General features: G+C 45.2%; 1 protein-coding gene across 1 annotated transcript in view; it reads right to left on the bottom strand.

Moving 5' to 3' along the window:
• Positions 1–8774: 8774 nt before the first annotated feature.
• LOC110497049 (protein unc-80 homolog) overlaps positions 8775–18123 on the bottom strand; it is a 107842-nt gene continuing 98493 nt past the window's right edge. Inside the window, exons 62-67 of the mRNA XM_090239711.1 lie at positions 14963–15016; positions 13961–14042; positions 12865–12976; positions 12512–12532; positions 12078–12283; positions 8775–9752 (exon numbers count right to left, since the gene is read on the bottom strand). Of these exons, the coding sequence (XP_090095837.1) occupies positions 9216–9752; positions 12078–12283; positions 12512–12532; positions 12865–12976; positions 13961–14042; positions 14963–15016 (1012 nt within the window). The 3' untranslated portion in view covers positions 8775–9215. The remainder of the gene's footprint in view (positions 9753–12077; positions 12284–12511; positions 12533–12864; positions 12977–13960; positions 14043–14962; positions 15017–18123) is intronic.

The raw sequence follows: 18123 nt of genomic DNA, 5'->3' as shown, positions 1-18123 counted from the left end.
AGACAGTAGGTTGAGGTAAACCCACTATGATGGTATATGGAGACAGTAGGTTGAGGTATACCCACTATGAGGGTATATGGAGACAGTAGGTTGAGGTAAACCCACTATGATGGTATATGGAGACAGTAGGTTGAGGTAAACCCACTATGATGGTATATGGAGACAGTAGGTTGAGGTATACCCACTATGAGGGTATATGGAGACAGTAGGTTGAGGTAAACCCACTATGATGGTATATGGAGACAGTAGGTTGAGGTAAACCCACTATGATGGTATATGGAGACAGTAGGTTGAGGTAAACCCACTATGATGGTATATAGAGACAGCAGGTTGAGGTTGACCCATTATGATGGTATATGGAGATAGTAGGTTGAGGTATACCCACTATGAGGGTATATGGAGACAGTAGGTTGAGGTAAACCCACTATGAGGGTATATGGAGATAGTAGGTTGAGGTAAACCCACTATGATGGCATATGGAGACAGCAGGTTGAGGTAAACCCACTATGAGGGTATATGGAGATAGTAGGTTGAGGTATACCCACTATGAGGGTATATGGAGACAGTAGGTTGAGGTAAACCCACTATGAGGGTATATGGAGACAGTAGGTTGAGGTAAACCCAATATGAGGGTATATGTAGACAGCAGGTTCAGGTAAACCCACTATGAGGGTATATGGAGATAGTAGGTTGAGGTAAACCCACTATGAGGGTATATGGAGATAGTAGGTTGAGGTAAACCCAATATGAGGGTATATGTAGACAGCAGGTTGAGGTAAACCCACTATGAGGGTATATGGAGACAGTAGGTTGAGGTAAACCCAATATGAGGGTATATGTAGACAGCAGGTTGAGGGCTATGTTATGAAACCAGTTAGCCAGACTACTGAAAAGCCCACACTCGCTTTGTTTAGGGCCCTGGGCTGTTCAACTCTTTGTTTAGGGCCCTGGGCTGTTCAACTCTTTGTTTAGGGCCCTGGGCTGTTCAACTCTTTGTTTAGGGCCCTGGGCTGTTCAACTCTTTGTTTAGGGCCCTGGGCTGTTCAACTCTTTGTTTAGGGCCCTGGGCTGTTCAACTCTTTGTTTAGGGCCCTGGGTTGTTCAACTCTCTGTTTAGGGCCCTGGGTTGTTCAACTCTTTGTTTAGGGCCCTGGGCTGTTCAACTCTTTGTTTAGGGCCCTGGGTTGTTCAACTCTTTGTTTAGGGCCCTGGGTTGTTCAACTCTTTGTTTAGGGCCCTGGGCTGTTCAACTCTTTGTTTAGGGCCCTGGGCTGTTCAACTCTTTGTTTAGGGCCCTGGGTTGTTCAACTCTTTGTTTAGGGCCCTGGGTTGTTCAACTCTTTGTTTAGGGCCCTGGGTTGTTCAACTCTTTGTTTAGGGCCCTGGGCTGTTCAACTCTTTGTTTAGGGCCCTGGGCTGTTCAACTCTTTGTTTAGGGCCCTGGGCTGTTCAACTCTGGTCCTGGAGGGCCGAAACACTTCTGGTTTTCATGCTTTCCTTCTAATCAGCGACTGTTTCAGACCTGGGACATCAGTTGCAGGAGCGGACTGGCCATCTGGCATTTCAGACAAATGCCATATGGGTTGGTCCATTTTTAGCCCAGTGAGCCTGTCTAACCTTTTTTTTCTGCAAAATGATCATTATTTGGTTAATAATGGGGGCATCAAGGCTAAAAAGAGAGTCGGTGTGCTGGTATCGAGGAAAAAATGGTGTTACAAATGTCAGAGACAATGTCTGGTCCCAGTCCGCCCCTAACCAGGTGAGTGTAATTCATTACCAGGTGGAAACAAAAACAAGTGTTTGTTTGGGACCTCCAGGACCAGAGTTGAAGAGCCCTCTAGGGTCTACAGTATATACAGTATAACCTGATAGTGTTTGAAGAAGACGTGAGTAAGAGTTGAGAGTTAGTGGACAGGTATGGTCTGTGTACCTCAACACAGGAAGCTTATCAGATATGGTGGAAAAAATGGTCACAGTTCCAGTCTGCTTAAGGGGTGGCTCTCCCATAGGCACCAATGCATTAGCAGCTGGGTCTGGTCTGCTTAGTTCACTGACTGTATATGAGCTTACCTTCTCCAGCTTCTGACCTGACCGACACTGTTGAAGTCTTTAACCAAAGAGAGCCAGGCCCTTCCTTTAATCAACTCCAAACAGGAAATTGGTTCAGAGTATCCTTTCTACTGCCATCTGTGGGTGATTGTGTGGTAGTTTTATCTGAACCACAGTAAATGCCCTCTAAACTGCCATTTAGTTGGCAGTTAGTGACAGTTCAAGATATTACAAGAGGAAACAATTAGGGAGGGAAAATAAATAACATTGTATACAACAATATCCATTTATTCTTTAAATATCTCATAAATACTTTGATATAGCTATATTTTAGAATAGATTGAGAACACAGGACAAGACAATCATTTGAAATAAATATCTTAAGTATATAATAGGATATATTTCAGAGTCACACAGAGGAAAAAATACATGTCGATGGAACCATGATTGAATATGAACAACTGCTGATGTTAATATATATCTGGATAAATAAAATATCAAATATAATATATGTATCTAGGCCATGGGGCGGCAGGGTAGCCTAGTGGTTAGAGCGTTGGACTAGTAACCGGAAGGTTGTGAGTTCAAACCCCCGAGCTGACAAGGTACAAATCTGTCATTCTGCCCCTGAACAGGCAGTTAACCCACTGTTCCCAGGCCGTCATTGAAAATAAGAATTTGTTCTTAACTGACTTGCCTAAAGGTAAAATAAAAATAAAAAAATAAAATAATGTGTCACTTCCACTTTCCACCTGAGGAGTCTGGTGGGAGGAGCTATAGGAGGACAGGCTTCCATTCCAGCCATTACAATGAGCCTGTCTTCCTATAGCTCCTCCCACCAGCCTCCACTGCTAACCGCCCCTGCATTTGACACACACACTATGGCTCCACCATACAGCATTTTATCTTTATTTAACTAGGCAGTTAAGTCAGTTAAGAACAAATTCTTATTTTCAATGACGGCCTAGGAACAGTGGGTTAACTGCCTGTTCAGGGGCAGAACGACAGATTTTTTACCTTGTCAGCTTTTTCTTGTCCAACGCTCTAACCACTAGGCTACTTGCCGCCCCTAGCATGTGGACTTTGAGGTAAACTTCCTAGTTTATGGAAAGGTTATTCCCAGAGCCAGAACAACACAGATCCAGCTATCCTCTATAACATGTAAGAAATAGAACTAAACTAAACAAACTAGAAACATATTTCATTGCGACAAACATCATCAATTAACAAGTTGTCCACAGAATGTTACGCACGCGTTAGCTATGAGTTGGCAATCATCTAAAAATATCATTTTCTGATTATGTTTAAAGCAATACAGTGTGCTTACCGGTACTACAAATTGTAATTGACAATGCAATAGAACTCAGGTCTCCAGATTCTGGTAACTTTCCTCAAACTCCTGATATACTAGTTGGAAGAGTCAAGGAATCAGAAAGTAATAGACAAGAAATCCGGGATCCTCCAACCAAGATTTCTGTAAAACCTGGTTATTTTGGAAAAGTTCGACATTTTGCAATCCTAAATAGATCGCTCACCCAAAACAGTTCCAGTTTGAAGTAGAGCACTTCAACAGTGCATTACATGGGACAAACTGCAGAATGCAGATGACTTTGGAATGTATGGCACGTTTGATGAATAAGTCTCCATGCCAACCTCCCAGAAAGCATCTGCACAAGGACAGCTCAGCAGCAGAGAGCATTGGCACTACACACACGGACAGACACTGACTGTTAGCACTGACAAGACAACACATGTCCACAGGGACACCAGAAGATGTCGCCTACAGTATAATTGGCTTATACAGTATAATAGACTTTTGTACTATCCCCCATGGGTTCTAGAATGAACTATAGTGATACTATCATTGAAATAGAATCCCCTCTAACGATATGGACACTATAGATCTGATAACCCCTCTAACGATATGGGCACTATAGATCTGATAACCCCTCTAACGATATGGGCACTATAGATCTGATAACCCCTCTAACGATATGGACACTATAGATCTGTTAGCCCCTCTAACGATATGGGCACTATAGATCTGATAACCCCTCTAACGATATGGGCACTATAGATCTGATAACCCCTCTAACGATATGGGCACTATAGATCTGATAACCCCTCTAACGATATGGGCACTATAGATCTGTTAACCCCTCTAACGATATGGGCACTATAGATCTGATAACCCCTCTAACAATATGGGCACTATAGATCTGATAACCCCTCTAACGATATGGGCACTATAGATCTGATAACCCCTCTAACGATATGGGCACTATAGATCTGATAACCCCTCTAACGATATGGGCACTATAGATCTGATAACCAGCCTCTGTGGGAACTACACAGCAGTACATTTAGAACACACACAGAAGCAGACACAGCTATGAGACCGACTCACAGTGCAATAGTCATGTGCATTATGGCACCAATTCATATCACTACTAACGCTTCTGCACTGATGCCGTCAAACACGGGGAAATGGTAGAAGATATTCAGGAAAAGCCCAGTTCTTCCTTTCACTGAGTATACAAACCATTAGGAACACCTGCTCTGACCAGGTGAATCCAGGTGAAAGCTATGATCCCTCATAAATCCACTTCAGTCAGTGTAGATGAAGGGGAGGAGACAGGTTAAAGAATGATTTTTAAGCCTTGAGACAATTGAGACACAGATTATGTATGTGTGCCATTCAGAGGGTAAATAGGCAAGACTAATGATTTAAGTGCCTTTCAAGGGGATATGGTATTAGGTGCCAGGCGTACCGGTTTGTGTCAAGAACTGCAATGTTTCTGGGTTTTTCATGCCCAACAGTTTCCCATGTGTATCAAGAATGGTACATCACCCAAAGGACATCCAGCCAACTTCCCAACTGTGGGAAGCATTGGAGTCAACATGGGCCAGCATCCCTGTGGAACACTTTCCACAACTTTCAGTGTCCGTGCCTCAACCAATTGAAGCTGTTTTGAGGGGGAAAAGGGTGTGCAACTCAATATTAGGAAGTTGTTCCTAATGTAGTTATGAACTAAACTGTGTAAAAAACATCCTCTTTTCACTGATCTGGTGCAAAACCAACATTAACCAGAAGATGGTAGACTGCAGCACACCCATCTCAGGTTTGGACTGTACCAAGCCCCATGGCACATAAGGGACCCTCAGTCAGGGACAGACCATTATCAAGGAGCTGGAGGGGTCCTCCCAGTTCTCTAGTTTAAGGCAAGTTGAACAAGGAGGTATCCTAACTGCTACAACTCAGAATCAGGGATCTTGTTGCCATAATGTTTTGAGGACTAGAAACTTTTCTTCAAGACATTGAAAACACAACAATAAAAAGCATCATTATAAACTCTCTGACATTACTGGGGCATACTAATAATACCACGGTGCCCATAACCAGTTACCTATTCTTTATGCATGATGCTTTCAGTACAACAGAAGGTCAGTATTACTTTGGAGGCTATTCAAAACAGAACCTGGATTTGGTTACACATAAAACAACATCCATCCACTGGGCCAAAACTGGTTGTATCAACATTGTTTCCACGTCATTTCAACTAAAATAATCACCGTGATGACGTTGAATCAACTTATTTTTACCCAACTTTTAACCGTTGAAGTGACGTATGTGCCCAGTGAGCTGTTAGTTGTGGTATGGTATGATAGTTTTACATTCATCATACTAAAACAAGACCTTTACCCTCGAAGGGGCGAAACCTAACTTTGACAAAATGTCCACTTAGTTTCCCATTGACATGAATGCACGACTAAGGGCTGGACTCAATCCGTATCGCAGAAGTTGTGTGTTGTAGCCTGTCTGACATTTAAATGCAAAGGTTTCCCGCGTTAGTGGAGACTGCATTCACAGCAAACGCTACTTATGTCGGCTCAATCTGAAATTACCTTCACATTTCAAGCGTGCTACAATGCTGAACCTCAGCTATATGGAGACCCTAATTGTACTTCAGTTAATGTTAGGATTGTCTTCCAAATATGACCTGCCCCACTTATAGCGCTTTGGACTCTTCTCATCTAACAGACTCAACGTCCATAAAGAACCTCTTCTCATCTAACAGACTCAACCTCCATATAGAGCCTCTTCTCATCTAACAGACTCAACCTCCATATAGAGCCTCTTGTCATCTAACAGACTCAACCTCCATATAGAGCCTCTTGTCATCTAACAGACTCAACCTCCATATAGAGCCTCTTGTCATCTAACAGACTCAACCTCCATAAAGAGCCTCTTCTCATCTAACAGACTCAACCTCCATATAGAGCCTCTTGTCATCTAACAGACTCAACCTCCATAAAGAGCCTCTTCTCATCTAACAGACTCAACCTCCATAAAGAACCTCTTCTCATCTAACAGACTCAACCTCCATAAAGAGCCTCTTCTCATCTAACAGACTCAACCTCCATAAAGAGCCTCTTCTCATCTAACAGACTCAACCTCCATAAAGAGCCTCTTCTCATCTAACAGACTCAACCTCCATAAAGAGCCTCTTCTCATCTAACAGACTCAACGTCCATAAAGAGCCTCTTCTCATCTAACAGACTCAACCTCCATAAAGAGCCTCTTCTCATCTAACAGACTCAACCTCCATAAAGAACCTCTTCTCATCTAACAGACTCAACTTCCATAAAGAACCTCTTCTCATCTAACAGACTCAACCTCCATAAAGAACCTCTTCTCATCTAACAGACTCAACGTCCATAAAGAGCCTCTTCTCATCTAACAGACTCAACGTCCATAAAGAGCCTCTTCTCATCTAACAGACTCAACCTCCATAAAGAGCCTCTTCTCATCTAACAGACTCAACTTCCATAAAGAACCTCTTCTCATCTAACAGACTCAACGTCCATAAAGAGCCTCTTCTCATCTAACAGACTCAACCTCCATAAAGAGCCTCTTCTCATCTAACAGACTCAACTTCCATAAAGAACCTCTTCTCATCTAACAGACTCAACCTCCATAAAGAGCCTCTTCTCATCTAACAGACTCAACTTCCATAAAGAACCTCTTCTCATCTAACAGACTCAACCTCCATAAAGAGCCTCTTCTCATCTAACAGACTCAACGTCCATAAAGAACCTCTTCTCATCTAACAGACTCAACGTCCATAAAGAGCCTCTTCTCATCTAACAGACTCAACGTCCATAAAGAGCCTCTTCTCATCTAACAGACTCAACCTCCATAAAGAGCCTCTTCTCATCTAACAGACTCAACCTCCATAAAGAGCCTCTTCTCATCTAACAGACTCAACCTCCATAAAGAGCCTCTTCTCATCTAACAGACTCAACCTCCATAAAGAGCCTCTTCTCATCTAACAGACTCAACGTCCATAAAGAGCCTCTTCTCATCTAACAGACTCAACCTCCATAAAGAGCCTCTTCTCATCTAACAGACTCAACCTCCATAAAGAACCTCTTCTCATCTAACAGACTCAACCTCCATAAAGAACCTCTTCTCATCTAACAGACTCAACTTCCACAGGAAAATAACAACCACCCAGTGTGTCAATTGTCAATAAATCATACCTAGAAACCCCAAGAGGATAAATATTTTATAAATAATTATGTCAATCTATCCATCTATTAATAAATAAACATTCTGGTTTTCCCCCCTTTTTTCGCCAAAAAAAGGCAAAGGTTGAGTCATGCGTCCTCTGAAACAAACAGCCAAACCACGCTCCTTAACACCCACCCACTTAACCCGGAGGCCAGATGCACCAATGTGTCAGAGGAAACACCGTTTAACTGACTTCTAATGTCAGCCTGCAGGTGCCCGGCCCGCCACAAGGAGTCACTAGAGCACAATGAGCCAAGTAAAGCCCCCCCGGCCAAACCCTCCCCTAACCCAGACCACGCTGGGCCAATTGTGCACAGCCCTATGGGACTCCTGGTCACGGCCGGTTGTGACACAGCCTGGGATCGAACCCGGGTCTGTAGTGACGCCTCACTGTGATGCAGTGTCCTAGACCGCAGTGTGGCCACCTGGGAGGCCACTAATATATTATCCTAATGACAAACATACTATGCCTCTCTGCAATACTTTGACAATTATATATATTAAATCTTTCTTTAAAATAGTCTTCAGGATTAAATATAATACATTTCATAATATTATATAATATCATAGCTAATATACATTTAATTTCTCTAGTCAACAGTATACCCTTCAGCAGCTTCACTGTAAACAGTTCTTGGGAGGTGACAAGGTCAACCAAAAGGTAAACAGATGTCTGTTTGTAGCAGCCAATGGCTGGAAACACTCTCCCTTCTCTTTTCAATAGACCACAACAAATTGAATGTGATCTACCTAGCAACAGTAACAGTCCCACTTGATCACCTGTTGGGACTCCATGGATGAATCCACCCTGACGTGTGAAGAAGGCATGTTGATTCTGCATTTGATTTGAATACTTTGGTATGAGATGGGTTAAAATGTCAGAGGTGAGGATGTACTGTCACTGGTACTGTAGACATAGTGAAGTATGGATTTCATATTGGAGCTCTAACAGGACAGAAGAGAGTAGAGAGAGAAGGGGAGAGAGGGGCAGGGGAGTGGGCAAGAGGAGAACACTTAACAGGTATTGGTCCTTGGCCCTGTTCTAATACTCTAAAGATGCATCTTTCCTCCCTTTTCTTGAGGTAATCACTAATCTAACGTGATTGGATAGGTGAGAGCAAGGATTCTACTGCACTGATTTCACCAGACATTTTATGTCAGATCAGATCAAGGAAGGCAGGATGCATTTTTATTTTCAGAGTATTCCAACAGGTTCCTCATTTTTCAAGCGCCCTCTGACCTCCGTTAGCTAGAAGGATACAGAGTTATCAGGCAGCTCAATGTCTAAACACAGACTCCAAAGATATAGAAGGGGACCGACATAGAGAAGCTACCCTGCCAGGGTCATAACTAGGGCCAGGAGTTTCCCCAGCCGGACCATGTGATTTAACCTAAAGGGTCAAAACTCCGGGCCCTAGTTATAGCCTACGTCTGTAGTTTAGAGCCTTGTAACTAGGGCCAGGACTTTTTCCTAGTGCGGTCACGCAAGTTCAGTCAGGGAAAAACTCCTGGCCCTAGTTATAACGTTACGTTACGAGTTTTGTTACTGAAATGTTAACAAAACGTTACTGAAACGTTACAGGGACGCTTCTCAGACGTGGGACTCATCCAGGTCCAGGTCGACTGGGGAGATGGGGAGGGGGGAGCGGCGGGGGGGCAGGGCGGGGGAGTGGTGTGGGGCCAGGGCGGGCAAGCGGCGGGGCGAGAGCAGGGGGGCGAGCAGGGGGTTCTCTGTGCCCCCATTGTCCTCTGAAATGTGGAGGAGGGTGTCTGCGTTCCTCCCCAGCAGGGCAGTCGTGTCCTCGTCCTCGGGGCTCTCGGGGGTCTGATGGGAGGACGGACCAGGATGGAAGAGGTGGGTGGGGGGAGCGGGGGGTCGGATCCCCAGGATCGGCAGAGGAGGGAGGGGAGAACAGGTGCGAGAGATGGGGAGAGGTGGAGGAGGGAGAGGAGAGCAGGAGGAGGGTGGGGTGGGGGTGGAGGCGCGGGAGATGGGGAGAGGTGGAGGAGGGAGAGGAGAGCACGAGGAGGGTGGGGTGGGGGTGGAGGCGCGGGAGATGGAGGGCCGAGGAGAGAGGCTGCTGCGGAGGCCCCACTGTTCTCGTTTCTCCTTGCTCTCCATCGATAACTAGAACCAGGAAACAAGTGGGAGAAGAGTGATATTTCAAAGACTTACTTAGTCCATGCTGTTAAATATAGAGAACTCACATTCATTCCCATCTCTCTCTGTCTCTTCTGGAATAAGCGATGACTTAAATGAATAATCCTCTCAAAACCACGAATTAATATGATTTATAGGGTTAAACAAGCCTAATATGGGATCAAAACATTGAGTGAAAAAATGTGTAATTTTTTTCGTTATAATAAGGTTGGTAGCAACATGTGAAAATTGTTGTGGAAATCTTGCACCTCAAGCCGACTAGAAAACCTATAACGCAATGATCTCTCGTTGGGCTTTTTACAGTCTATGCTAGGTAGCTAGCTAGCAAACGTAGCTACACACAGTAATACCAAAGTAATTGTCAGTGTGTGAAGTAGCTAGCTAGTTGAAAAAGTATATAATCTCACCATGTCCAACCCATGCATTATATTTATATGCTTTCACCTGCAGATTGTCTACCTCGAGGAGTGGAGAGTCTTAAATTGCTATGGCTACGGCCCTTTCCCATGCTTTCCCACCAGGGCAGAACAAATGCCCCCTCTCATTGAAGCCACGGAAGTTCAAGGCACTGTTAGCAGAAAACAGGATCCCCCATTATAATGAATGGAAAAATTGCGATCTTCGTGGTCAATCTTCATGTAAATAAAAATGGTTTAGAAGACAGTCATGGTACCAATAATTGTTTCTAATATACCAGATGTATGTGCTCTTAACCGATTCTTTCAAAATCGCACATAGAAGAAGTTCTAAGGATAATTGAGTTGCTAATGGCAGCATGCCCTTCTACTGGAGTTCATCAATGAGAGTGGGCAGCACTGAGTTAACTTATCACTTCCTGGAGTAGCATGTTGTCTCCATGAGAAGCCATGTTAAAAGGTCCATTGCAGCCCTTTTTATCTCAATATCAAATCATTTCTGGGTAACAATTAAGAACCTTGCTGTGAATGTTTTCAATTAAAATGGTCAAAACGTAACAAAAATAGCTTCTCAGCAAAGAGACATTTCTAGAGCAAGAATTTTGCTAGGACTGCCTGGGAGCTGTCTGAGTGGGGAGGGGAAAACTGAAAACTAGCTGTTATTGGTTTGTAACTCTTTCTTATTGTTGTCAACAGGCAGGCCAAAACTCCATCCCACCAAAACAGGAAGACATTTCAGGTGGTCTTTACAAACAGCTCTTACAGTAAAGGGGCAATGCCACAATTTTCACAGTATTATTACAACCTCAGTGTGGAAATAGATATAAAACACATTTTTGAATGTACTGGGCCTCTAACCAACTTCATTTGGCTTCAATGCGCTATTGAGTCTTCACATAGAAATGAATGGTGTGATGTGATCAATGGCGTTGTCTTTTCATATACCCTTCATTATTTACCACAGACACAGACACAGGCCAGGGCGAGGAGGGAGAGGAGAAACGGGTGTTGTCTTTTCATATACCCTTCATTATTTACCACAGAGACAGACACAGGCCAGGGCGAGGAGGGAGAGGAGAAACAGGCGTTGTCTTTTCATATACCCTTCATTATTTACCACAGAGACAGACACAGGCCAGGGCGAGGAGGGAGAGGAGAAACGGGCGTTGTCTTTTCATATACCCTTCATTATTTACCACAGAGACAGACACAGGCCAGGGCGAGGAGGGAGAGGAGAAACGGGCGTTGTCTTTTCATATACCCTTCATTATTTACCACAGAGACAGACACAGACCAGGGCGAGGAGAGAGAGGAGAAACGGGCGTTGTCTTTTCATATACCCTTCATTATTTACCACAGAGACAGACACAGGCCAGGGCGAGGAGGGAGAGGAGAAAAGGGCGTTGCGTGATGGTAGGTGAAGAAGAAACTGAGTTGAATAATTTGTTCCACTATTTAGTTTCAAGTGTCCCCATACAATCTATTGGCTGATTTGGCGATATGGAGTGCAGCTAGTTGTTTTAAAAACGTTATGAAATCTGATATTCCTTATCCCCAGTGACGAGAACCTTATCGTGATGACGCATTACAACATGATTTCCTGATTTCAAATCAAATTAAATACAATTTACCAGACAAACCACATAGAAGTTAAATAATCAACTAATTATTTTACCCACTTATAGAGCACCACAATGAGAGGAGTTTCATGAGTTTCATGTCTGGAGTGGCTAATTTACACCCTAAGAAAGTTCAAAATGCAAGCTATGCAAAATGGCCGTTCTGCATACCTTCTTACCAAGTAGACATGATACAAACTACAGAAACCTGTGAGAATCAACAATGTCATAAAATATCCTTACTCCCCCAGTCGTACCTGTTTCTTGGCAGGGCTGTGGAGGTCAGCTTTGACGGTGGCCGAGGATGAGGTCCCAGGGGCAGCAGGGGGAGCGATTGGAGGGGCCGGGCTGGACTTCCTGCCCTCTGGGTGCGCATTGGCGCCACCGGGGTCGGGGGACTTTGCCTGAGCCTGCTGGCCCTCTGTGAAGGTGACCACCCTCTTCTGGTCCCACCCGTGGGTTGCTGAGGAGACATCACAGACATCACATACACAGTTCATCACAGCGCCACCTTGGGGACTAGCGGACACACTACAACTACCAGGGGTGAGGGAGAGGAATGGAGGGGGCGGGAGCGGGAGCGAGGGGGGGATGCAAGACAGACATGCAGAGCAACGTATCAGGTGAGAGGTTTCAGAGAGAGGGCGTTGTTACGTTGCAAGAGGAGAGGGGGGAAGTATAGGTGTCTCACCTTCGCAGTCCAATAAAGTTTCTTTATTTTGAATCGAAACAAAGGCATAAACAGAACACAGAATGAACAGAGTCAGTTATTGGGGTCGGAGGTGACAGGGGATAAAGACACATTGGAACAGAGACAACGGTTGTGAATGAGGAGGATCGGTACATGTCAGTTCAAGTCAACACAGTTGTAGGAGTCAGATTGTCAGAGATGCGTTAATGAGCAAATACTGAGTATTAATAGTTAATATCCCAAGGTCTGAATGTGAACTGCAGTGTGCTTGATCTGAAGTGTAGGGCAAGTTTGCTATTGTTACACAATCTCTCTCACACAACAGACACACACACACACACACACACAGTTACCCAGAGGTTTGTTCTTGGGCTGGATGCTCCTGCGGGTGGCGGAGAGTCGGGCTCCAGAGCGACCTGGTCCTCGCGCCTCACTCTTCGGAAGAGACAGCAGTGGGCGTCGCAACTGCATTGAAATATCAATCAACCCAATCCACATATCATTTCCACTGTGAATGTCAATGGGGATAGCCTCTTCATCATTATCCACAATTAGGGACATCGTTTTCCCTGACCATGTGACAAGACGCAGAAAATGTAGTGGAACATTCAATGAAGTGGAAACAGTGCTGTACTGAACGACCTGGGAAACGGGGAGGGGTTGTGTGTTCAAAATGCACTGCTGCCCTTTAAATACTTCACTCATTGCTTCAGCCGCACCCCGATACACCCCGCCGCACCCCGATACCCCCCACCACAACCCGATACACCCCACCACACCCTGATACACCCCACCGCACCCCGATACACCCCACCGCACCCCGATACACCCCACCACAACCCGATACACCCCACCACACCCTGATACACCCCACCGCACCCCGATACACCCCACCGCACCCCGATACACCCCACCGCACCCCGATACACCCCACCGCACCCCGATACACCCCACTGCACCCCGATACACCCCACCGCACCCCGATACACCCACCGCACCCCGATACACCCCACCGCACCCCGATACACCCACCGCACCCCGATACACCCCACCGCACCCCGATACACCCACCGCACCCCGATACACCCCACCGCACCCCGATACACCCACCGCACCCCGATACACCCCGCCACATCCCGCCGCACCCCGCCACATCCCGCCGCACCCCGATACATCGTGACACCCCGCCGCACCCCACCACATCCCGCCGCACCCCGCCGCACCCCGATACACCCCGCCGCACCCCGATACAACCCGCCGCACACACCAAATGAAAAAAAAAAACTTAGAAACCAGGGTTAATTGAAGTTAGTCAATCTGGGTGGTAAACTGAAATTCCAATTCAATAATTGAGAACAATGCATTTAAAAAAACAAAGATTTTCTCAATAAACTTAAAAGGAGCTATTTATTTAAACATTCTCAGTTCCACCTTTAAGACTACTCTCACCTGTCTCAGTCCTCTATTGCGTCCCAGCGGAGGTTGGTTCAAGAGGTTCTGCTGACCTGGTTCACTCTGCACACTGGCCACCCTACACAACCCAACCAGACAGACAGACAGAGAGACACAGAGACAGACAGACAAACATGCAGAGACAGCGAGACAGACAGACAAAGAGACAGACATGCAGACATGCAGAGACCAGAGACAGACAGATAGACATGCAGAGACAGACAGACAAAACCAATCAGTACAACACAGAGGTAGTGCTTCTCCTAATGAACTCTCTCTCTCTCTTTCACTGAGACACATAGGAGAGTCAAGAGGCCGTGTGTCTGTCCACTGCTCCTTCCATTCTTCCCATCGCTCCCCACTCACCCAATCACTCCACGGCACACCACACCCACACCCACCAATCAAGGACACCCAATCACAGCACAAGAATACACCAAAACACAAAGGGGGTTATGAGGTCTGGAGTGATCTGTGTTCTTATGTAGACAGCTCGTACCATATTACCAGTGCACTGAACTAGAACATGAACCTATCTGGTAACGTTAGACTTGTTGATAAGATAAATGATGGATTGCCACTCCAGCACCCCATGCCCCACAGATTGGTATCCTGGAGGGGACGTCCAATTTGAACAGTGAAAAGCCTGAAACAGTATGAAGACCATGATGGCACCGATGGACTGAGCTTGCTGAGACACATTACCACTGACTCCCAGCGTCCTCACACCGCCCAGGGACTTAAAGTGTTAGAGACAACAGCGGATGACTTGAGATGGGTGGGTGGATCAGTGTGGAAGCTACGAGGAGGAACAAGAGACTACGTTACATTAGACCTATACAAAGAGGAAGGGTGATAGACCAACGGCGGTTTTGATTGGATGAGATAATGAGTGAGGAAAACGAAGAAGTCAGAGGAGGCCGTCCGACTGGCCGAGCCTCCCCCAAACTGCACACAGAGAGACGCAACACACAGGGGGGCTGTGACGTGACACTGTACCTAGACAGGTTACCCTCTTCCAGTCCTTGAGACTCATCTAGCACATTGGGTTCACTGCAGAGGAGGGGGCAGGAAGGGGAAAAGGGGTTTAGGGAGGGAGGAGAGCATGCTGCCCAATGTCCAAGGCCCCTCTTCGGATGGGTCTCCTATAGCACGGTAGCTGGATCAACTTGTCAGGAACTTTCCATTGATCTGGGGCCCTGCTTGAATACTCTAAATACACATCCTTCCTCCCTTACTTGAAGAAATCCTTGACAGGAAGGGAGTGTTTTTAAAGTATTCAAACAAAATCAAATCTTATTTGTGACATGCGCCGAATACAACAAGTGTAGACCTTACAGTGAAATGCTTACTTACAAGCCCTTAACCAACAATGCAGTTTTAAGAAAAATAACTTTAAAAAAGTACGGAATAAAAGTAACAAATAATTTAAAATAACAATAGCGAGGCTATATAGAGGGGATACCGGTACAGAGTCAATGTGCGGGGGCACCGGTTAGTCGAGGTAATTGAGGTAATATGTACATGTAGAGTTATTAAAGTGACTATGCATAGATAATAACACAGCCAATCTCTCTGCTAAAACTACTATGACTTGTAGCATTCCTCACTTCCTGTCTGTTCATCTAGCAATCTGGTTCTCCAGAAAAGGGTACACAAATAAACAGAAATAAACAGCTTGAAACAACACAAATAGTATGACTATGATTGTGGCTTCTGAAGTGACGGTGTTTTACATGTACTGAATGTGGTGATGTGGGGACAGTCATAGTGTTATCTAGTGGTGATGTGTGGACAGTCATAGTGAAATCTAGTGTTGAGGAGTGAGGTGATGTGTGGACAGTCATAGTGTAATCTAGTGTTGAGGAGTGAGGTGATGTGTGGACAGTCATAGTGTAATCCAGTGAGGAGTGAGGTGATGTGTGGACAGTCATAGTGTAATCTAGTGTTGAGGAGTGAGGTGATGTGTGGACAGTCATAGTGTTATCTAGTGGTGATGTGTGGACAGTCATAGTGTAATCTAGTGTTGAGGAGTGAGGTGATGTGTGGACAGTCATAGTGTAATCTAGTGTTGAGGAGTGAGGTGATGTGTGGACAGTCATAGTGTTATCTAGTGGTGATGTGTGGACAGTCATAGTGTAATCTAGTGTTGAGGAGTGAGGTGATGTGTGGACAGTCATAGTGTAATCTAGTGTTGAGGAGTGAGGTGATGTGTGGACAGTCATAGTGTAATCTAGTGTTGAGGAGTGTGGTGATGTGTGGACAGTCATAGTGTAATCTAGTGTTGAGGAGTGAGGTGATGTGTGGACAGTCATAGTGTAATCTAGTGTTGAGGAGTGAGGTGATGTGTGGACAGTCATAGTGTAATCTAGTGTTGAGGAGTGAGGTGATGTGTGGACAGTCATAGTGTAATCTAGTGTTGAGTGAGGTGATGTGTGGACAGTCATAGTGTAATCTAGTGTTGAGGAGTGAGGTGATGTGTGGACAGTCATAGTGTAATCTAGTGTTGAGGAGTGAGGTGATGTGTGGACAGTCATAGTGTAATCTAGTGTTGAGGAGTGAGGTGATGTGTGGACAGTCATAGTGTAATCTAGTGTTGAGGAGTGAGGTGATGTGTGGACAGTCATAGTGTAATCTAGTGTTGAGTGAGGTGATGTGTGGACAGTCATAGTGTAATCTAGTGTTGAGGAGTGAGGTGATGTGTGGACAGTCATAGTGTAATCTAGTGTTGAGGAGTGAGGTGATGTGTGGACAGTCATAGTGTAATCTAGTGTTGAGGAGTGAGGTGATGTGTGGACAGTCATAGTGTAATCTAGTGTTGAGGAGTGAGGTGATGTGTGGACAGTCATAGTGTAATCTAGTGTTGAGGAGTGAGGTGATGTGTGGACAGTCATAGTGTAATCTAGTGTTGAGGAGTGAGGTGATGTGTGGACAGTCATAGTGTAATCTAGTGTTGAGGAGTGAGGTGATGTGTGGACAGTCAGTGTAATCTAGTGTTGAGGAGTGAGGTGATGTGTGGACAGTCATAGTGTAATCTAGTGTTGAGTGAGGTGATGTGTGGACAGTCATAGTGTAATCTAGTGTTGAGTGAGGTGATGTGTGGACAGTCATAGTGTAATCTAGTGTTGAGTGAGGTGATGTGTGGACAGTCATAGTGTAATCTAGTGTTGAGTGAGGTGATGTGTGGACAGTCATAGTGTAATCTAGTGTTGAGGAGTGAGGTGATGTGTGGACAGTCATAGTGTAATCTAGTGTTGAGGAGTGAGGTGATGTGTGGACAGTCATAGTGTTATCTAGTGGTGATGTGTGGACAGTCATAGTGTAATCTAGTGTTGAGGAGTGAGGTGATGTGTGGACAGTCATAGTGTAATCTAGTGTTGAGGAGTGAGGTGATGTGTGGACAGTCATAGTGTAATCCAGTGTTGAGGAGTGTGGTGATGTGTGGACAGTCATAGTGTAATCTAGTGTTGAGGAGTGAGGTGATGTGTGGACAGTCATAGTGTAATCTAGTGTTGAGGAGTGAGGTGATGTGTGGACAGTCATAGTATAATCCAGTGTTGAGGAGTGTGGTGATGTGTGGACAGTCATAGTGTAATCCAGTGAGGAGTGAGGTGATGTGTGGACAGTCATAGTGTAATCTAGTGTTGAGGAGTGAGGTGATGTGTGGACAGTCATAGTGTAATCTAGTGTTGAGTGAGGTGATGTGTGGACAGTCATAGTGTAATCTAGTGTTGAGGAGTGAGGTGATGTGTGGACAGTCATAGTGTAATCTAGTGTTGAGTGAGGTGATGTGTGGACAGTCATAGTGTAATCTAGTGTTGAGGAGTGAGGTGATGTGTGGACAGTCATAGTGTAATCTAGTGTTGAGTGAGGTGATGTGTGGACAGTCATAGTGTAATCTAGTGTTGAGTGAGGTGATGTGTGGACAGTCATAGTGTAATCTAGTGTTGAGGAGTGAGGTGATGTGTGGACAGTCATAGTGTAATCTAGTGTTGAGGAGTGAGGTGATGTGTGGACAGTCATAGTGTAATCTAGTGTTGAGGAGTGAGGTGATGTGTGGACAGTCATAGTACAATCTAGTGTTGAGGAGTGAGGTGATGTGTGGACAGTCATAGTGTAATCTAGTGTTGAGGAGTGAGGTGATGTGTGGACAGTCATAG

This window comes from Oncorhynchus mykiss, chromosome 7 (assembly GCF_057628025.1).
Source record: "Oncorhynchus mykiss isolate SJ-2025 chromosome 7, ASM5762802v1, whole genome shotgun sequence".
In the NCBI taxonomy this organism is placed as follows: domain Eukaryota; kingdom Metazoa; phylum Chordata; class Actinopteri; order Salmoniformes; family Salmonidae; genus Oncorhynchus; species Oncorhynchus mykiss.
The sequence above is the reverse complement of the archived record's forward strand: the minus strand, read 5'-3'. Positions and strand labels throughout refer to the sequence as shown.